General features: G+C 34.8%; 7 protein-coding genes across 10 annotated transcripts in view; 4 read left to right on the top strand and 3 right to left on the bottom strand.

Moving 5' to 3' along the window:
* Positions 1–5,068, top strand: part of LOC116343059 (F-box/LRR-repeat protein 7) — an 11,334-nt gene extending 6,266 nt beyond the window's left edge. Inside the window, exons 1-6 of one of the 3 annotated variants that reach the window (XM_031770945.1) lie at positions 2,108–2,304; positions 2,471–3,224; positions 3,337–3,724; positions 3,797–4,057; positions 4,125–4,304; positions 4,378–5,068. In XM_031770945.1, the coding sequence (XP_031626805.1) occupies positions 2,493–3,224; positions 3,337–3,724; positions 3,797–4,057; positions 4,125–4,304; positions 4,378–4,913 (2,097 nt within the window). In that variant the 5' untranslated portion in view covers positions 2,108–2,304; positions 2,471–2,492 and the 3' untranslated portion in view covers positions 4,914–5,068. Of the gene's footprint in view, positions 1–2,107; positions 2,305–2,470; positions 3,226–3,336; positions 3,725–3,796; positions 4,058–4,124; positions 4,305–4,377 lie in introns of those variants that run through there. The other 2 variants (XM_031770947.1, XM_031770944.1) reach the window with 2 other exon arrangements.
* A 338-nt stretch (positions 5,069–5,406) lies between these two features.
* On the top strand, positions 5,407–6,138 carry LOC116342828 (mitochondrial import inner membrane translocase subunit Tim16). The gene is made up of 2 exons (XM_031770588.1): positions 5,407–5,748; positions 5,829–6,138. Exons 1-2 carry the CDS (start codon positions 5,586–5,588, stop codon positions 6,053–6,055), a joined length of 390 nt encoding a protein of 129 aa, XP_031626448.1. The 5' UTR covers positions 5,407–5,585; the 3' UTR covers positions 6,056–6,138.
* Positions 6,139–6,212: 74 nt separating this feature from the next.
* LOC116342827 lies at positions 6,213–7,919 on the bottom strand. The gene is made up of 2 exons (XM_031770587.1): positions 7,607–7,919; positions 6,213–7,543 (listed from the first exon to the last, which is right to left on the bottom strand). Exons 1-2 carry the CDS (start codon positions 7,727–7,729, stop codon positions 6,479–6,481), a joined length of 1,188 nt encoding a protein of 395 aa, XP_031626447.1. The 5' UTR covers positions 7,730–7,919; the 3' UTR covers positions 6,213–6,478.
* Positions 7,920–8,254: 335 nt separating this feature from the next.
* Positions 8,255–9,124, top strand: LOC116343015. Its single transcript, XM_031770878.1, has 2 exons — positions 8,255–8,599; positions 8,664–9,124. The coding sequence occupies exons 1-2, from the start codon at positions 8,465–8,467 to the stop codon at positions 8,850–8,852; spliced, it is 324 nt and encodes a 107-aa protein (XP_031626738.1). The 5' UTR covers positions 8,255–8,464; the 3' UTR covers positions 8,853–9,124.
* Positions 8,864–12,599, bottom strand: LOC116343014 (ubiquitin carboxyl-terminal hydrolase 8). Its single transcript, XM_031770877.1, has 10 exons — positions 12,223–12,599; positions 11,924–12,157; positions 11,613–11,864; positions 11,387–11,549; positions 10,628–11,323; positions 10,306–10,571; positions 10,017–10,233; positions 9,601–9,941; positions 9,252–9,470; positions 8,864–9,178 (listed from the first exon to the last, which is right to left on the bottom strand). The coding sequence occupies exons 1-10, from the start codon at positions 12,330–12,332 to the stop codon at positions 9,085–9,087; spliced, it is 2,592 nt and encodes an 863-aa protein (XP_031626737.1). The 5' UTR covers positions 12,333–12,599; the 3' UTR covers positions 8,864–9,084.
* A 951-nt stretch (positions 12,600–13,550) lies between these two features.
* Positions 13,551–17,469, top strand: LOC116342789 (replication factor C subunit 1). Of its 2 annotated transcripts, none has more exons than XM_031770535.1 (6): positions 13,551–13,741; positions 13,815–15,027; positions 15,094–15,220; positions 15,550–16,395; positions 16,460–16,714; positions 16,790–17,469. In XM_031770535.1, exons 1-6 carry the CDS (start codon positions 13,733–13,735, stop codon positions 17,322–17,324), a joined length of 2,985 nt encoding a protein of 994 aa, XP_031626395.1. In that variant the 5' UTR covers positions 13,551–13,732; the 3' UTR covers positions 17,325–17,469. The 2 variants fall into 2 exon arrangements, with proteins under 2 accessions (XP_031626395.1, XP_031626393.1); XM_031770533.1 differs by having other exon boundaries at positions 13,552–13,741; positions 15,091–15,220.
* Positions 17,470–17,481: 12 nt separating this feature from the next.
* LOC116342791 (protein unc-50 homolog) overlaps positions 17,482–20,136 on the bottom strand; it is an 11,312-nt gene continuing 8,657 nt past the window's right edge. The window contains exons 2-6 of the mRNA XM_031770537.1: positions 18,473–19,041; positions 18,326–18,391; positions 17,997–18,254; positions 17,819–17,920; positions 17,482–17,713 (exon numbers count right to left, since the gene is read on the bottom strand). Of these exons, the coding sequence (XP_031626397.1) occupies positions 17,577–17,713; positions 17,819–17,920; positions 17,997–18,254; positions 18,326–18,391; positions 18,473–18,719 (810 nt within the window). The 5' untranslated portion in view covers positions 18,720–19,041 and the 3' untranslated portion in view covers positions 17,482–17,576. The remainder of the gene's footprint in view (positions 17,714–17,818; positions 17,921–17,996; positions 18,255–18,325; positions 18,392–18,472; positions 19,042–20,136) is intronic.

The raw sequence follows: 20,136 nt of genomic DNA on the forward strand, positions 1-20,136 counted from the left end.
TACGTCGTACGTCGTACGTCGTACGTCGTACGTCGTACGTCGTACGTTGTCCGCCGTACGCAAAATTTGTCCATCGATTTTCTCACCACCCAGAAAAGTTATTTGAAATCTGACTTCACGGGATGATTGGGGGTCCCCAGGAATAGAAATCATCAGATTTTGAGCGACTTTGGTTGATGGAAAAAAATTCCATGCCTGGAGTGATACCTATGAAAAAGAGTCCAATTTTCATCCAAAAGTCATACTTAATGTAGACTTAAACACCCAAAAATATGTATTGGGGGGTTTTTTGGCACGAGAAAACCGAATCCGAGGTTATTTTTGAGATACAATCAATTTTTGATACAGTTTCCTTGAAAAAATCTCAAAAAATTGAATTTTTGTATGAGAGCCATGCCTGTATGCTACCTTAATGACGTGAAACTTTACACAGACTATTTTTTACACAAAAAAAAACATTCTGAAAGTTTGAAGAGATTTCAATCAAAATTAGGGGTACCTCCCATACAAAACTTTCAATTTTTGGCTCAAAAACGAATATTTTGTATGGGAGGTACTCTTAATTTTGGTTGAAATTTCTCCAAACCCTCCAAATGTTATTTTTTTGTGAAAAAAATAACCTGTACAAAGTTTCACGCCATTAAGGTAGTAAAGTTAGTTATGAAAAGTGTTTCAAAAATAATTTTTATGGCAAAATTAACGTCAGACATATTTTTTTATTGTTTTGTTAGAAAATGAAATACTTTCAAATGTCGTACAAATGGGTTCATCATGAAAGTGTGAAAAATCTTTTCTCGAGTACTTCTGTTATTAAATAAAAGAATATTTCGATGCCAAAGTTGAGTTTTTTTGGTCTCGAACTTTACGCCGCTTGAAAGGCTTGAAAAATCGAACAAATATTATTTTGAACTTGCTTAATAAAATACGCAAATACCACCGTGCGGAAAAGTTCGTCTTACTCCCGTAAGACTCTTTATTTTTATCACATTTTACGCTCATTTTTACCACTGGTCAAAAGCCATTTATAGCTGTTTCTCTCTTTCACGCTCAGTCAGTTTCCCTCTGTCGCCAATTCATCGGTCACATTGCCGCACATCATGTTGAAATTGTGCTAATATTTTTTCAGCTTAAATCTTTGAATGCGAGCGTGTGAGCGAGCGAGACATTGACAGCGCGCGACCAATATGCGAGTGTAATATTGTGGTGTTCACAAATCGGTCTCATTACCATTCGATATTTGGTATAATTTTAACACTTGTGCTTGCCAGCGATCGAAAAAAAAACTTGTTAGCACTCAAGTATAAATGAGCGATGTTGCTGTTTATATCTTGATGCCATGGCACTTCTACTAATCCAACTGTGAGTGCTAGGCTTTTAAATCGTTTCGAACCAACGAGAGTTGCTTGCTGTAGTTTTTTTTGTTCGTTTTGAAACACTCAAAAACAAGTTTAAAACCATCGAAAAGTTGCCGTTGTCGCGCTGCTTCATTTTCATCTTTATTCAGAATGAAGAAGAAACAGTAATAACAGTCTTTCTCTTTCTTTTACCTTTTTTTTCTTTTCTTATTCATAAATTTTAAATATTGAAATGAAAACAAAATAAAGCAAACGGAATCCCAAGTATACAGATGTAATTTTATGTTATTTGATGTGGAAGCGAGCATCGATGTAAGATACACCAATCATACGCTAGATGAGAACACTTATCGCAACGATACATCGGGTGTGATCGGTGTTTATTAAATGTTTTGTTGTTCCATTTTGATTCCCTATTCAAAATTTATTTATTATTCTAATTGAGTCGCTGTTTACAGCGACATGCACATTTGCTTCTCTCGTTTTATCATTCATCCAGCTTTTTGTCATGTTTCGAGTGCCGCAAGAATCGACCTATTGATTTTTTTATTGTTTCTTTTACCTTAGCCAGTTGGTTGGTGACCATTGAATTGTACAGACGTCACAACGAATTTCATATTTTAAATTGATTAAATTTCTATTGCTACTTTGCCGTGTACCAAGTCAAAAGTCAATTGATTCAAACTTATGAAAGTTTTAATGAGTTTTCGAATAGTGTATTTTTTTTCGCTTCACCAATACTTAATCATTGAATCGTGATACGATCGGAACTCTTATTTGAATTCGTCATTTTTTATTCAGTTTTCTTTATCCCTCTGTCTTTCTCTGTCTGTCTTGAATAAGTTGCGTCAATTAATCATTTTGGGGAGAATGATTGTTTCGTGAGCGAACACTTGAAGTTTTAAAAGAAAGCAAACCGCAAATGAAATACGCCGAATTCGAAGCCATTGTAAATTACATTCTTAAAATGTTCAAGTGCCATTTAGATTTTAAGAGACTTTTGAAACAGAACAAGAAGTTGAATTTAAAGAAAAATTCCATGGTATTTACAAAACCAACAAAATATTAATTACTTTGCATTTTTCTCTCGTTTTTTTTTTCGATTTTTCCAACAGAGTTAATCCAAAGTGAAATACGATGTCGCATCGACGTGCACCGCCGATTGAGTGTCCGTTGGCTTCGTTGGGCCATAATTTACCATCGGAACATCAATACCGGCATCCACTTAGCTCAAGTCCACTAAATCCAAATGATTATCAAATGTCGTCACGAAAATCGCCCATACTCAACATTGGTGCGGATGGATTAATTCAATTTTCGGCAATGCACGAAACAGACGATTCAATGAAATCCACAGAAGATGTGTCACATTTAAGTTCGGCAATCAATCATAGTCATAATGATACAAGCGATTATGTAAATATCTATCGACATCCATTGCAATGTCTATCGACAGCCGGAGAATCGGACAGTGCATCGAATTACCATCAAAAGGAAAGTGAAGACAATAGCGAACCAAATGAAAATATTTTAAACATTGCACATAAACGGAATGATCGACTACTAATGCGAAACTGTCGAACGAAATCGGCGATGAGCACGTACAATCAAACAATTGACTGTGGCGAACCGTACTTTTTGGAAAATAAAATGCGATCGCTATTTGTACATGATGCACATACAGCCGATCGGATTAGTACGTATCCGTTTGCGAAAACTGAACGGTCTTTTGATTTTGAGTACGGTGACAGTCGATTGAAATTAGGAAGACCAACACGGTTCATTCAACGACCATCCAGCCCGAGTGAAACTAGTGAATCGGATCGATATTTACTGGAACGTACATCACAAGAATCACCGGTTAATATGCGTAAGTTCCATAATCATATTTGCTATGACAATGAAATTGTAAAAGAGATTTGAGTGAAAACATACAAAAAAGTGCAAAATAAATTACATTAACACCAACCTTTTTTTTTCACCAGCAATGAGCATTGCTCGAAATGCGTACAATTATTTAAGCAATCATCAAAGAATACCATCGATACCGTCTAGTAATGGCAGTCACATTTTGGTGGATGGAATTTCATCGAGACTGGGACGATTTTCACCCAGTTTTGATCAAGGATACCACACACTTAACTCACCATCTATATCCGCTGGGGCCAATACCAATTCACAACCATTATCACACACTGCACGCGGACGTAATAAAAATGACAACATATTCAATCGGCTATCAGATGATGTGTGCATCAAAATATTCTCATGGCTTGACACCGTCAGTTTGAGCAACGTATCCAGAGTGTGCAAACGTTTTGATTCGCTGGTATGGAGACCAGAACTATGGAAAACAATTACACTTAAAGGTAAACATATTTGAACAAATTTATGTTCATGAAAGAATATGTCATGTATTTAATAAATGTTCAATTTCATAGGTGAAGGTATTAATGGCGATCGAGCACTTCGATCGATTGTACGACGTCTCAGCAACTATACCAGAAATGTATCGTGTCCGGAAATCGAAAAAGTTATGTTAAGTGATGGATGTCGTATATCCGATAAAGGAATGGAACTTTTATCTCGACGCTGTCCGGAATTGACTCACCTTCAAATTCAAATGAGCTACAACGTATCAAACGCGGCTCTATTCCAATTAGTCACCAAATGTACAAATTTACAACATTTAGATGTGACAGGTGGGTTGGACATTGTTCAAAAAATTACTTTACTTATGCTATTAACACTTTTTTTGCCATCTTTCAGGCTGCATTCAAATCGTAACGATTGACTTCAATCATCACCTGGATCCCCCACGTCGTTTATTATTGCAATTTTTAGATTTAACCGATTGCTATGGTATCGACGATAGTGGATTGAAAACTATTGTAAAAAATTGCCCTCAGTTGGTTTACTTGTATCTGCGTCGATGTACACAAATCACAGGTTCGTTTATCGACCACTTTTTTATATTAATTTGAAAAAATCATTAATTTATCCCATTGTACATAATTTTCAGATTATGGATTGAAGTTTGTGCCAAGTTTTTGTACGGCGTTGCGTGAACTAAGTGTATCAGATTGTGTAAATATAACGGATTTTGGACTGTATGAATTGGCAAAGTTGGGAGCAACGCTTCGATATTTATCTGTGGCAAAATGTGATCAAGTATCAGATGCTGGATTAAAGGTGATTGCACGAAGATGCTATAAATTACGTTACTTGAATTGTCGCGGATGTGAAGCGGTTAGTGACGACTCAATTATAATGTTGGCGCATTCGTGTGCTCGATTGAGAGCGCTTGATATCGGAAAATGTGATGTTAGTGATGCTGGACTGCATGCGTTGGCTGAAAGTTGTCCAAATTTGAAGAAAATTAGCTTAAAAAATTGTGATATGATCACCGATCGAGGCATTCAGTGTATCGCATATTATTGTCGTGGATTGCAGCATTTGAATATTCAAGATTGTCAAATTTCCATCGAAGGATATCGTGCGGTTAAAATGTATTGCAAACGATGTGTTATCGAACACACAAATCCAGGTTTTGGTTGAAATCATCACATCCAAAATGCTGTTTCAAACAATTAACTATAAGAGGGCATAACCAATGACAAAATTCTTCATAAATTCATTTCATTTTAAAGCCATTTATGCAAACAAACAAAATTATTTAAATGACAATTAGCTTTGTTTTTCATTAGCAAAATTCCCAATGTAAAGTCTTTAAAGTATTGTAATTATTAATTTATGACGAGAAAATTCTATTGTATTTATGTAATTTATAGAGAATAGTATGAAAATAAAAGAATCTATACAAAAAAAAAAAATCTATTTTATTAAATCATCTTTTTCACAGCCTCTGTCTCGTTCAATTTTGATGAACAGAATTTTCGAACCAATTTTAAAAAGAACCATCAATAATAACAGTGTAGTAATAACGCAGTGTTAAACGTATTCGAAACCGGACAACTTTTTATACCGGATCAATTAGCTGTCATGTGAGTGATAAAGAAAATGTCAATGTCAAATGTTCAAAACATTTATGAGAAAAGGGTGAGGTTATGTTTTATCATTATTTTCTATACGTAATAAGCGACGAAAATGTGTTAATACACCATAAATAATTCGAAGAATCATTTTTTTCAATTATATAATAAGGATCGATTGGATGACATTGTGGACCGAGTGTAGCATTAAAAGAATTACGTGTTTAGAAAATTTATAATGGCCAGGCATCTCATACAAATTGTTATATTAGGAGCACAAGCTGTTGGTAAGGCATTTGCCAAGGCGCTTCGTCAGGAAATTCAGGCTTCACAAGAAGCGGCAAAGAGAGCGGGCTCGGGACCACAGAGTGGACAACGGGCGGCAGCTAATGCAAGAACTGGTATGTTCGAACAGAATTTGTTGAAGCTTTTGCTATCATGTGTTTTGCCCATACTTTCACATTTTTGCTTTATTTTTCAGGTATTACGCTTGAAGAAGCAATGCAAATCCTAAATGTAAATAAAATTGATGCAAAAGAAGTACAAGAAAAATATGAACACCTCTTCAATATGAATGAAAAATCAAAAGGCGGCTCATTCTATTTGCAATCAAAAGTGTTCCGGGCCAAAGAGCGTATCGATCAAGAATTGCAAGAAGTGCTTAAAAAACAAAATCAACCGTCAAAAGATAAATCAAGCGGCGAATAAAGTTGTTTTATTATGATTTGTTTATGTTTTTGTTAAACATTTCATCAATTTAAGCACATAATTATATAGTTGAAACAAAATTGATTCGAATAAATTTGTATGGAAAATTACAAATTGATATTGTTTATTGCGATAAAATATCACTTAAATGTCTAAAAAAAATTGATACAATATCCCCAAAAAAAAGAGTCAAATAAATACAAAACGAGTATTTGGTATAAAATTACAAAAAGCTAAAAGCAAATAATCCTGACTAGTTGCAATACCTTACATCTGAATAATACGTCTTCTTGTTTGGTTTTTTTTTATATAAATAAGCAGTACGTTGGATCTAAAAACTATCATTTAGTCATTGTTGTTCAGTCCTTCAGAATGTTTGATTGAAATACACATGTGTTTATGACGAATAAACTGTTTATGGTTTTAGATTGAAAGTTCTTCGGTTGATGAGTTTGGTGGCACCGTTTCGTCGGTTGCCTTCAGTTCGGTGAGTATGACCACTTCGTATGGGCTACAATCAGACAAATGAAGAAAATTGCATAGCCATCCGTAGAAACCCTTTTCAATGTCAGCAATTTCATTTGACCATTTACCGAATTTAGTGCTGATTTGAACGATACCCGAATAAATTGCCAGCCCAATGGTGCATAACACAATTCCAATTGGATATGCAATCACAAGCAGTGGTGACATCACCAGTTTATGCAAATACGATTTTTCCTCGTTGAAAAAATTGAACATATTGTACCAAGTGATAGTGCCGATGTAAAATGCATATATCGAGGTGATGACGATCACAAATGGCAATGATAGCAAGGAGAGTATTAAAATATGCACTCCCGACGTCAATGAACAACATGATTTCTTTGCATCTTTATCATTTGCTTGTTGCATCTTTAAAGCCGTTGAATTGATTTTCTCCAACTCATCGCGCGATATGTTTAATTGCACATCCAAGCATTGGCCTTTCTTTTTGCCACGTTTTATTGTTCCGGTCATGGTGAGATAGTTGTCGGGAGAGCGGGTACGTGCCAATGAACTATTCTTCGAATTCAATAAATTCACTTCATTTGAGTCCTCCATTGATTCGCCGTGTTCATTTTCAATGCTTATCGTTGAGCTGCATAGTTTTTGCTTCGATGATGGATGATCGACTGCAGTGAGTATGTTCACACGCTTCTTAGATCGTGCCGTATCATTTGGTGTTCGAATTATGTCCAAATTATCTTCGGAACGGCTTGTCGGTGCAGCCGTCTTAAGACTTTCAGTTCGCACCGATGGCGATTTGCGGCACATTGATTGCGTTTTTATAACATCTTCAATCGACAAATGTATATCATGGTTGGATGATTTCTTTGGATTACAATCAATCGAAGTTTTACTGGCCGCTTTCATGAAATTGGCCAATTGTTTTCGCTCACCAGCTTGATTCGTTTTCGATAGTAAATCTTCCAGGCTTGATGAGATCGGATATTTACGGTCATTTGTCTGCAATAACAAAAATGCAATTATTTTTCAACGTTACGATGGGTATTATTTGCAATTACACACCTGCACACACACAATATGATCCACATAATTTTGCACACCGTTTTGCTTTTTCGATGTCTGACGCTTTCGTGGCGGTACAAACACCGGAACCGCATCACTTATATTTTTTTCAGCATTTATCATTTTTCTCTTATCGATTTCTTTGATTCGACGCTCTTTTGATTGATTATTTTGAATCTTTTTGACTAGAAATACGTGACTACAACTTGAATCGAATAAAAATTTGTGAAATTAATGTGCAAATTGAGCAAAATTCCATAGAGACATAATAAAAACACCCGTCGTCGTCTATTTATGACGTCGTCAATTTATTACAAACAAAAACAAAGCTTTCAATGCACATAATTGCAGTCGCCACCCATATTCGAATGCGTTATACTCTTTGTACATTGTTTCTTCGATAGAATAACGCACAACTGATTCATGGAACCAAAATGTTTAAAAGGAAATGATTGTTTTTTATGAAACATAGTTTTTGACACAATTATTTCATTTTACATGTAGGTTATATGAAGAAAGGTGTTTGTTTAATAAATAGAAATAAATTTATTAAAATTTGTTTCTAAAAAAAATTCCACTGACTTCAACGCTGCGTTGATTGAACACATACATATAAACTTATAAATGTGTATCGGTTCAGTTTTCTACTGACTGATTGATATTCTGTCAAATAAGATGAATAACAAAACAATTGATGCGCGGTGAAAAGAATTTGAACGACGAACAAACGATTATAATTCATTTTTTGAAAGAACAAGTTGTTTCGATTCCGAACAACATAAAAGACCCAAAGGAAATAAATCATATCGAAGTGATAAAAAGGTATTTTAAGTTAATTTGGGTTAATTCAATCACAAAATGCCTCCCCGAAAAAAGAAACAAGTTCCGCCTGCCAATGCCGAAATCATTCGTGAGCAGATTCAATTGTTGAAGACGGAAAAGGAATTGAAAGAGTCATTGCATAAGATAAAAGATCACATCCACAAGCTGCTGGTAAGTTTGAACTTAAGACTTTCAGGAAATCCGAGTTAAATTTGCTTGTGTGTTTACCTGTCAGGTGGAAGAGCTCGAGTTAAAGTCAGCATTGGCACAAAGCACTCAAGTCTATGAAACAACACCAAAACAAGAACCAACCAATACAGTCTACCAATTTGATTCACCCGTGAATGTGATCAATGAACAAAAGCTGGACCTATTTACGGGACAATCTAGCCAAGGAATGGAAGAATATGACGAAGAAGATTAAACACATGTTGATTGTTTTCCAAAATAGTGCCTTTAATATGCCATATATTAATAAAAATAACAGAAAAAATACAGACATTCTTTTAACATGAGCAGCTGAAGCAAACTTTCTTTGTAAATATATAAATAGGTAAATGCTATGTCCACTGGAACAGCTTCAAACGTTTAAAGTGACGATCAATATAGAATAAAATATGCTAAGCATTCGTTTTTATAATAAAAACTATTGTTCCTCAAAGTTGTGAATAGAATAAAATATATCCAGCACTTGAATTAACATCGTTGCTTCCAATTTGCGTAACATAGCAGTCATCATATTTATACCATCTGAAATAGAGAATAAAATTTAATTGATCGCATTTTAATCTAGATTTGTATCAATTTGGATCTAAATACATACACTTTTGAGTTGGTATTTCGGCAAAATGCAGTGTAATGACCACGATTCATAGTACCGTAGTGATTTGAAACAGCAATAAGATTATACTGGTCCAATGATCGGTTTTGTTTTTGCAGCGACGGTGTTATATAGTCCGTGATTCGAAAATCGTTGATGGGAAAATGAACAAAGTTTTGTTTCTTGTAATACGTATTTGCTGTATCCAAACTTGCATGGAATCTAAAAAAATGTGAATGTCTACATTATCAGCTACACATTGAATTCACAATCAAATGTCACCAAATTGAAATGTGCCAAAATTTATCTCATAAATCATTTGCATGGTGATGCCTGATTTAAAGTAAATTACCTTTTCAAATGTATTACTAAAACCGGTGGCAGTTTCGAAATGTCCAATTTTTTAATGGCCCCTCGATTTTGTTTGCACTGGGGACACGTCCAACCTTCAATATTTTCACCATTGAAATACGAATCGAGACAGTCGTACAGTTCACACTGTCGATTATCCTGCGGTAGCTCCAGGCTCAAATGCGAAAATCCTTCGTAAGTTGCACTTTCAAAACCGCAGGTTCGGCACTTTAGCGTGCTTCGAATCTGTCCAAAGAACAACCTTTGGATTATACTTTGCATGTTTTTTGAAAATTCTCGCCATGCTATCTCTGCTTTAGGCGATTTCTCGCTCAAAATTGTCTGCCAATGAGAAACAGAGATTTTTTTTAAAAAATTGATTTTTTTTTTCAGAATAATTGGTAAATAAATTCTTACATCCTCAATTGGAAATTGCATTTCTGAGTGCAAAATGTCCAGCAATATGACGAGAAATTCATGAGAATCTTGTTGTTCGTAGCTGGCAAACATTTTATTTTCCTGTCCAACAACACTGCGAAAATCGCGAGGTGCCACACTTTTATATTTTCCACTCCACACTTCTTTACACAGTTGGGCCAATTCTTCCGTTATTTGTCCATGAGTTTTACTCTTTCTGTAAAACAAATTCAGAATAAAATTATCATCATAAAAAAATACATTTCGAAAAAAGGGTGCGATTACTTACCGATTTATATGCCTTAAATATCCGTCTTTTTGAAAATATCCACATAATCCTTCGATATTCAATAGACACTGAATAATACTGTTCATATAGCAAGTGTTTCCTAGATTTTTTAGTCCAGTTGCTCCCACATCACCGTATGAACCCATAATTGGACTGAAATCACGGAGTATTTGCGGAAATTTAGTCGGTTGGTCATACGATGGCTTTATTGTTCGATCAAACGCCGGTTGCTTTGGACGAATTAATTCTTCATCATCCAGTTGTGACTATAAAATAAATATAAATTTGAATAAAAGATGGTGCATTTTCAACAAAATCCTACCTGCAAATGTCTTTTTTGTTTCTCTCTGGTCTCTGATATTTTTGATTCGATTTTTTTACTGATGTTTTCTAATTTCCTTGTATTTTCGGAATGTTCATTCTTTTTGGCATTGATTCGGGCGAGAGTTTCAGACTCTTCTGGATTATTCGAATTGATTTGAAGTGTTTCCAGTTGACCTTCAAAATCTGGTATGGTCGTTGCACTTAGTCCAGTTATTGTATCGTTCAATTCATTCTCTTTTTGAACCATTTTGTACTCAAGTTCGGTTTGCTTATTGAACCAATCACTTGGATCTATGTCATTTGATGTGATCGGTACATTTACAACATTGTATAATTCATCGCCAATTTTCAAGACCTCCTTTTCTTTTTGAAGAATTTGATCGAAGATTATTTCTTGCTCTTTGATCGAAATGAGATTGTTTGGCCTTTGTTGTTCATTCGCTTTTTGCCCAAACGCTGGCTTACTACTCCGATCAATATTCGGTATACGAGACGAAAATGAATTTTCGTCTGGTTTTGGTTTCATTTTTATCTCACTCAATGACGGATACTCAATGTCACCCAATTCAACGGTTTCCACGTTTGTTTTTGGCGAATACTTTGGATTTGTCGTCATATGTGGATAGTAATATACAAAGTCGTTGTAACCTCCATGGAGTAAAAGCAAACTTTTATAATGCGTATCTGGATCCCACTGTCAATGAAATATAATTTGTTGTGATCACGGTTCTTTTTTAATTGTTTAAATGACTTTTACCTCCAGTAAAATGGTTCGCAGAATCCAAATCGGTTTTGATAGATTACTTTGACTTTCACTCGTATCATCATCAATTAGAACGACCAAATCCATTGAAGCGCGATTTTCAAATAGCTTTGTGTATTGCGGCGCAATTTTTTTCAACATCGTGTTAGCAGTGTAACTACAGAAATAAATGACATTTAAGAGATTTCACGAGTGAATAAAGGGAAACCATATTTCATACCCTTTTAGAATCGCTTCTCCTGGAATATTGATCAAATTGTCATATCTAATTTTCGACGCTTCAAATTCATTGATCGATCGACAGTCTATCAAAAGTATCTTTTGATTAGTTTCTTTCATCAATTTAAACAGATCAGTAATCAAAATAAATTTCGAAACTGGTTTAGGCACAACCGCATTTGTTTTGATATTTTCCTTATTCAACTCTGCTTGCTTTTGTTTAGCTACAAATTTTTCCCGTCTCTCGGTATATCTGTATAAAAAATGAAATGCATCCATAAATTTGTTTTAAATATAATTTTTCAACCTTACCGTTCTACAAGATTACGCTTTAGTTTTTCCAACAAATCCATATGACTGTCAATTTCTTGTTTCGTTCCCAAATATTGACGTTTTTCATTTTTATGTTTGCTCAAGTCGGTCTTCTTTCGAATGATCTCGATTAACGTAAAGTATTTCATGTACATAACGTATGCTTTTTCATCATCACCCGAACTGTATAACTTTTGAGCTTCATTCAAAACTTTTGCGGCAGAGTTGAAGAGCCTATCAACATAATGACATAATTACCGTATATTTGGTGTGAACATTCAATTTGATAAAATACTTACAAATTAATTGGTTTCGATTTGATCACTGAACTCAACTCTGCGAGCTCATTTAATTGATCCACACCATCTGCGACATATAAATCAATTGGCGGTATTCGTCGATTCATCATGCAAATGAATTTGGTTAAATTTCGAGTGAAAATTACTTTATCAATGACACTATCCGCAACGGCAGCTTTGATTTAATTGAATAGCACTTTTTTTATCTATGGAAAATTCCAAGTCGTTGGATTCGCTTTATTTTTCAGCAATTTTTGTGATAGTTTTTATATAAAGTATCTAACTTTTAAAATAATTTATTTTAAAATGATCAAAATATGACTAATTCAATTGTGGTCATCGTTCGATTTTACTTGACTATATTATTTACAACAAATCACAAGTGTTTAAATGTCACTGTCACGGCAATTTTGTTCACATACAAACCTATGCAAAATGATATGTTCCATGCGGTAAGTTGATGCGTTGCAGTGCGTTTATCGATGCGTTTTTCGATAATCGCAATTCAAATTTTTGGATTCTTTTAATGAAATGACGATATAAAAATACTGTGGAAGAGTTAATATGGAAAATATGGAAAATTAGCAAAATCCAAGCACTCAAAATACCACATATAATAAATTATACTTTGATTTAATGACTTTTCCAAAAATAAGTGCAAAGTGAACTGTGATTGCGTTGGAAAATTTCATCATATTGTGCATCAGCCGGTATGGAAAAATGAGTCAGTTCGTGAAAAATTCAACGAAAAACAATCAATACACTTTGTCATGCATGATTTATATTTTGTGCTGAAATAATACATATTATTGACCTGTTAAATGGCATTTAACGTCAGTCGTGATAAACACACAAAATCAGTGAATAGTACAAGACATAATTAAAGACGACTGAAAATTGACTTTCTTTTGATATGTGAAAGTAATTTTGTTCGCATTCATTTAAAAAAATAATGAATTGAATTTATTTAAAGAAAATTTAAGAGAAAAAATTCTTTTTCAATCATTATTTGGATTTTTCCAGACAATATATTGTATTAACTGGTCAGTTGAGCTGACAGTACGTTAGCCAGCTAAATGGGCTAAAACAATAGACGTTATTGTTTTAATGATGAATCACTTTTCTTGTTTTAATAGAAGTGATTGTTCATTATAACAATAACTTCTATTGTTTTGGTCCATTTAGCTGGCTAACGTACTGTCAGCTCAACTGACCAGTTAGTTCAATATATTGTCTGGATTTTTCTAACGAAAATTTTCAAACTCAATCCATCTGTCAAACAAAGTGCGACAACGACGACAACGACGTCATTCGAACACTGTGTGTTTGTTAGTGTTATTCGAAAAGAGACAATCATTGAGGGACATTGCGCCAAAAAGTAGTTTGTGCTCAGAAACACGCTATGTCAGTGAATTTTACTTTTATTGCATTTGTATTGTTGCCGTATTACATTCTGACGAAATAAACATTCACATCGACCTTGGATACAATTAAATTGTTTGACTCAACAATGAGCAAAGTGAGTAAATTGCGTTTTAAATATATTATTTTAGTACAAAAAAAAGTATTCTAACTCAAATTGCATTCCATAGGATATTCGTTCATTTTTTTCATCAGTAGCTGCAAAACCAGCACGCGCAATTACTCCAAAACGGAAGCAAAATGTGCTTGATGATGACAGTGATGAAGAAAAGGTTAAAATGCCAAAGAAATCGAAAGACAATTCTGAAGCATTAAGAGCAAAAAAACGCCGTGTCATTTATTCGTCCGATGAAGATGAGCCGATCGTGTCAAAAGAGACAAAAACAACGATAGCAAGTAAAGTAGCAAAACTGAAGACGGTCGATGTATCAAATGCATTCGGCAATGGACCCGTTAAGCGAATTGAAAAAGTGAAAAAACCGAAACAAAGCAAAGATGCTGATGTTTTCGATGCTGACACCGATGACATGGAATTGATGAATGTTGATGAAGAGATCTTGTCACCAAAGCCGACAAAACAAGACTTAAATAAAAAAGACGTCAAAGTAAAAGAAGAGATAAAATCACCGGTAAAGGAGAAAATTCCATTGAAGGTGAAGAACACCAAATCGCCAGAAAAGGTTAAGCAGGAGAAGAAATCACCGGTGAAAAATGAAAAACGTACACCCGATGAATCGAAAGAAGAGAAAAAAGGCCGCAAGAAAGATTCGGATAGTGATCAATCGTCGAAGAAGAAGCCGGCAACGCCAGCATCGAACAAAAAACCAAAGCAATCACATGATGAATCCGAACTTGATCGATCCGTTTATGACGAGGATCAAGAGAAATTTGAAAGACGTCGTGCAGCCGCTGCATTGTATAAGCAAATGCAAAAACGTGCCGGCCCCTCAGCACCGGGCAGTAAGGAAATACCAAAAGGTGAACCGAATTGTTTGACTGGTCTAAAATTTGTTCTAACCGGGGTTTACGAGTCGATGGAAAGAGAAGAGGCGGCTGCAGTTATAAGAGATTTGGGCGGCAGTGTCACCACAGCGATATCGGGAAAAACAAATTACGTTGTTTCTGGCTTGGAAAGTGGTCCGGCGAAATTGGCAAAGGCTGAAGATTTGGGAATTTCTATTTTATCAGAGGATGATTTACTTGATTTGATTCGAGAGAAGTCTGGACAGCCAACACACAATAAAAAGGTGAAGGAAGAGATGAAATCGCCCAAAAAGGAAGCAAAGAAATCGTCAAAAGATGCTAAAAAAGACAAGCGCACACCGGTAAAATCTGAGTCACCGAAAAAAGTTAAAGTAGAGGAAAAACGTGTCGAAACAGAAGGTAACAACATTCGCTATGTTTTGGGTGATTTTTTTTCTTAATATTTACTTTCTTTATATGCAGTAGAACCAAAATTCACACCATCTACACCACAAATCAACAAAGATATTCCTCAGCCATGGGTGGAAAAGTACAAACCGAAGGACATTAAAGAAATCATCGGTCAACAAGGACCCGCTAGCAACCTTAACAAGTATGCGATAATTATTTTTACTCAATCCAAAAATATATTTTAATTATGTTGAAGCAGCGGTTCTTTCGCAGTTTCTTTTCACAGGCGCTATTTGTGCACAGCGATTTTATGATACAATTCCGAACGACTTATTGACTTTAGCATTTGTTCATAAATAAATCAATAGGTCTATTGTTCTACATTCCGAACATTTCGTTCGCTGTTATATCTATAGGATCAATCTATTCGATGTCACAGCCAATCGATAATAGAATGATGCAAATACTTTGAGTTTCTTTTCTGGCACAAATGTTTGAAAAAAAAAAACAATTTGATAATCTCTTCCATAGGCTCATCAAATGGTTGCAAAACTGGTATAAAAATAATGATGGCAAAAAGAAGCATGCCCGTCCAAATCCTTGGGCAAAGAATGATGATGGTGCAGCATTCAAGGCCGCCTTACTTTCTGGTCCGCCTGGAGTTGGAAAGACGACTACAGCTACTTTAGTGTGTAAACATTTGGGATATGATACGATCGAATTTAATGCGTCCACTACGCGAAGCAAAAAACTATTGCAAAATGAAGTGGCTGGTTTGGTGGCAAATAAAACACTCCACGGCTACAGTTACGGTCACAATGAAACTCTAACGCAGAAGAAAGTACTGCTGATGGATGAAGTCGATGGAATGGCTGGCAATGAAGATCGTGGTGGACTAGCTGAATTGATTGGAATCATAAAGTCTTCATCGATTCCAATAATTTGCATGTGTAATGATCGCAATCACCAGAAGATGCGATCATTGGTCAATTACTGTTTTGATTTGCGATTCGCTCGGCCACAATTGCCACAGATCAAAGGCGCTATTATGTCGATTTTATTTAAAGAAGGTGTCAAACTTTCACCAAAAACAATCGAAGAAGTTATCCAGGCGACAAATCAGGATGTACGTCAAACGTTGAATTCATTGTCATTGATCTGCGCTAAACCAGATGCCGAAGGCAGTGGCCTACGTAATGATAATGGTAAGAAAGATTTACGACTCGGTCCATGGGAGGTCGTACGAAAAGTTTTCTCCGCAGAAGAACACAAAAAGATGACATTGAACGATAAAGCCGATTTGTTTTTCCATGACTACAGTTTGGGTCCGCTATTTGTGCAACAAAACTACTTGAGCGTTGTTCCAAATGGGCCAAAGTAAGTTTTTAATGCGAATTGAAAATGTAAACAATAATTAATTTGAATATTTTTTTGAATTCAGATCAAAAACAATGGAACAAGTTGCATTGACTGCCGACAGTTTGAGTTTAGGTGATTTGGTTGAAAATCGCATTCGAAGCCGTCAAAACTGGTCGATATTACCGGTTCAGGCGATGTACAGCTCGGTGTTGCCGGGCGAATATATGTCTGGTCAAATTACAGCGCAAATCAACTTTCCAGGATGGCTCGGGAAGTATTCCAGAACACAGAAGCGCAGTCGAATGGCACAAGAAATTCATGATCATACTCGCATACGGTGAGTACCTTCAATTTTATTCAAATTTCTGAAGTTTTTTGTTCAACAAGTTCGTTTTCTTATTCTTCTTTCCAGTACGAGTGCGTCACGTGAATCAATCCGCCTTGATTATGCTCCATTCTTACTGCATAACATTGTTCAGCCAATGATTGATGATCAGAACGATGGAGTTGAAGAGTCACTAAATGTTATGAAAGAATATCGTTTATTGCGTGAAGATATTGATTCACTGGTCGAATTAACATCTTGGCCCGGTAAAAAGAGTGAATGGGATTCAGTTGATGGTCGTGTTAAGGCCGCACTCACTCGAGCATATAACAAAGAGATTGCACCGTATTCATATTCAACCGTAACAGCTGCGAAAAAGAAGAAGGTGGCCGCTAGTGATGAAGATTATATGAACGAGTTGGGTGATGGTGAAGCACAGTTCAGCGATAGTGACGACGGAGATGACGATAAGCTGGAAAATGATACACTGATCAAATCGAAAAAAGGCGGCGCAAGCTCAAAAGCAGGCGGAAGCGGAAAAGGAAGCAAAGCAAGCTCATCTGGCAGCAGTCGCAGTTCAGCGTCCACCAGCAAGAAAGCTGCATCTTCCAAGAAGAAATAATCTCATTAAATTTTTCATTTTCATTTTTTCCCCTTTGTTAAGATGCTCATCTCTTTTATCTTACATAATATCATACTATAAAGTGCCCCAGTTTCCCATTTGTTAAATTTTCAACTAAATAAACAATCACAAAATCATTTTATAAGATAAATGCGTCTACATGATATATAGATAAGGATGATTTTATTATTAATTCAATTGTTCATTTAGTAATCAATAAGAAACTTATTTGGGTGTGTTTAATCATTTTTTTTACAGGACTCGATAGTGATAGAAATTTACAAATGTAATTGTTATATTCCATCCGATGACTAAAGTAATTACAAAGAATAGAATGACGATTGGAATTGGTGCCAAAATGATACGAGTGTTTTTCAAGAAAGGAATACCTGAAAGTGAACAACAAAACAAATTGGTTAGAATTGAATAAACAAATGATGACTCAAATTCATTTAAAATCTGGAAAAAATCGTCAATATTCATAAAATACTCACAGTTATAGCCTAGGAACGTGATATAAACATAATAAATGATTGCAATTAACCAGATTGTATTGCCGAAAAATCTGGAGAAAAGGTACTCTGAATTGATAACACCTGAAAAAACAAAGAAAATTTATTACATAAACGTCATATTTTGTCAACAATTTTTCGAGTTTGTTCAAACACTTACTGTTGAAGAAGATAAGTTGTACAAAATGCAGTAAAACGAGTGGCGGAAAAAATGCATTCATGTGCACATCAAAACTGTAGCCCCATTCAACGTCAGCCTCGTTGGCATTTTGTCGTAGGTATCGATTCGCAAAAAGCCATGTTAATGTTGTCACAATCACGCCAACCAAGATGAAATCAACGAAAACAATATATGCAATACAGTACAACGTTTGGCCAAATGTCAGATTTAATGTCCATGTGAATCCAATTGACGTAACTAAAACATACATAAAAACGTAAATTAAAAACGATGTAATTTCATGGAAAACCATGTATTTTGTTGCTTACCAAATAGGCACAAAATCAACAAAACCAAAAATGCAGGATCATCACGAGCAAATTGAGATTTAGTTTCTGGAAATTTAGATTAAATCATACGATTTCTTCGATTAGTTTCTTTACTACCTTTTTTTTATTGTGTATTCATTCACTTACGTTTTCTATAGCTAAAATTTCTGTATAATTTCTGCGGTGATATAAACAAATAAATCATTTGCCACATGGCAAATTCAAAGTCCATTTGATCGAATTTCACAATTTTCCGTAGATATTTATAGCTTTTTGTTGTTGCCGACAGGCAATAAGTTGTGGCCGGCGGTGGCAATGGCGATGTACTTCGATAAATAGAACTATCGCTGTACAGATTTGTTTGCGACGTTGATGGTGATGTGTGATATTTCATGGTTCCAGTCTGTATGTTTGCAAACAATGTTTTACAATTGCTCAACGAGCCAAAATTCCACTTTCCTTTGAAGTTAACTGAATTAGTCACTTGGTCAACTTATGATTAATCGAATTTTGATCACTATGTTATGTGAAATTTTCTTACACTCACGCAAAAATTACATTTCCAATTGCAAATTGTATATAATATCACAAAGAATTAGTTCATTGATGACACTCAGTTTGACAACTATGCAACGTACTGACATTGGTTTGACAGTTCGAAAAAGTGATGGTTATGTTCTATTGCATTGTAATGATCGCAGCGTTATTATTGGAATCTTTGTTCATATGAAAATAAAATTGAAATTGTCTAATATGAGATATGTGAGAAGTTTATGTTTGATATTTGAATAGAAGGAAATTTAATTTTTCAGATTCAGACGATTTCTTTATTAATCCAAATTTTAGTATAAAGTTTATACTTTAATATTGTGCCGCGTATTTTGATGGTAAATGCGTCAGACAATATATTTGGATTTTGTCATCTGGATAATTCAGCTCATCTGGATGACGTTAGGCGATGATACGGAGTGAAAACACTACTACCATAACTATAACAATCATTAATTAAATTAATTGGTGGTATCTACAAATTTGGAAAATTTTTGAAAAGTCATTTTTTTATGTTTTTATAATTATGTCGGTTAAAAAAAATTATGTCGGTACCTAAGAAGCTCAATAAAAAAAGGATTTTTCGCATAAAGTCGAGGCTTTTCATTTATTTTCCGAAACGACGACCATTCGTGAAAAATAAAAGCATGGGAATTATGTCGTAATTGTGTCGGTTCAAATGATACACTCAGATTTTGAAATATGATTGTGGTGTCGGTATGCTAAGACATTTAAAAAAAAAAAACTAAATAAAAAAAATTCATGAATCTATCACAAAAAATCACAAAAAAAATTAAAAACTCGAACAAAAATCGAAAAAGGTTTTTTTACAATACTTCGAAAAAGAAATTTTTTACTCAAAATATATTTTTTTCTATGTGTCTTATATTTACGGAATTATGTCGGTCATGAACAAATCCAAAAAAATTATTTTCTTCGAAAAAAACTGAAAGAGGTTTTTTTACAACCCGCGTGAACATGCCAGACCACCGTACACTTTATCTACACTTTGCTCACACCCACATTTTCATGTTTATTTCTTAATGCTTATTTTGCATTGAAAGTATAGCGAGAGTGTGACGAAGGTGTAGCGAACGTATACAATACTCTTTCACACTTTCGTCAGACCTTTGCTTCTTTTAATGTATAAAAAAAGAAATGAAGGGGAACATGCGGCGGAGAAGTACACATGCACAAACGTTATCTCTTTGTTCAAAAAATCATCTAGTAGCCTACACATATACACACATACGAATATTCAT

The sequence above is a fragment of the Contarinia nasturtii genome, unplaced genomic scaffold, assembly GCF_009176525.2.
Source record: "Contarinia nasturtii isolate CC-2019 unplaced genomic scaffold, AAFC_CNas_1.1 Cnas_scaffold_928, whole genome shotgun sequence".
In the NCBI taxonomy this organism is placed as follows: Eukaryota; Metazoa; Arthropoda; class Insecta; order Diptera; family Cecidomyiidae; genus Contarinia; species Contarinia nasturtii.

Excerpts from the sequence above, each read along its gene's own strand:
- LOC116342828 (XM_031770588.1), top strand. The coding sequence starts at position 5,586 with ATGGCCAGGCATCTCATACAAATTGTTATATTAGGAGCACAAGCTGTT. Across the intron at positions 5,749-5,828 it reads GGCAGCTAATGCAAGAACTG|GTATTACGCTTGAAGAAGCA; the intron begins GTATGTTCGAAC and ends TTTATTTTTCAG.
- LOC116342827 (XM_031770587.1), bottom strand. The coding sequence starts at position 7,729 with ATGATAAATGCTGAAAAAAATATAAGTGATGCGGTTCCGGTGTTTGTA. Across the intron at positions 7,544-7,606 it reads ATCATATTGTGTGTGTGCAG|ACAAATGACCGTAAATATCC; the intron begins GTGTGTAATTGC and ends TTGTTATTGCAG.
- LOC116343015 (XM_031770878.1), top strand. The coding sequence starts at position 8,465 with ATGCCTCCCCGAAAAAAGAAACAAGTTCCGCCTGCCAATGCCGAAATC. Across the intron at positions 8,600-8,663 it reads ATCACATCCACAAGCTGCTG|GTGGAAGAGCTCGAGTTAAA; the intron begins GTAAGTTTGAAC and ends TTTACCTGTCAG.
- LOC116343014 (XM_031770877.1), bottom strand. The coding sequence starts at position 12,332 with ATGATGAATCGACGAATACCGCCAATTGATTTATATGTCGCAGATGGT. Across the intron at positions 9,471-9,600 it reads TTAGTAATACATTTGAAAAG|ATTCCATGCAAGTTTGGATA; the intron begins GTAATTTACTTT and ends ACATTTTTTTAG. Across the intron at positions 9,179-9,251 it reads CGAAATACCAACTCAAAAGT|ATGGTATAAATATGATGACT; the intron begins GTATGTATTTAG and ends TCTCTATTTCAG.
- LOC116342789 (XM_031770533.1), top strand. Across the intron at positions 15,028-15,090 it reads AAAACGTGTCGAAACAGAAG|TAGAACCAAAATTCACACCA; the intron begins GTAACAACATTC and ends CTTTATATGCAG. Across the intron at positions 16,715-16,789 it reads CATGATCATACTCGCATACG|TACGAGTGCGTCACGTGAAT; the intron begins GTGAGTACCTTC and ends TCTTCTTTCCAG.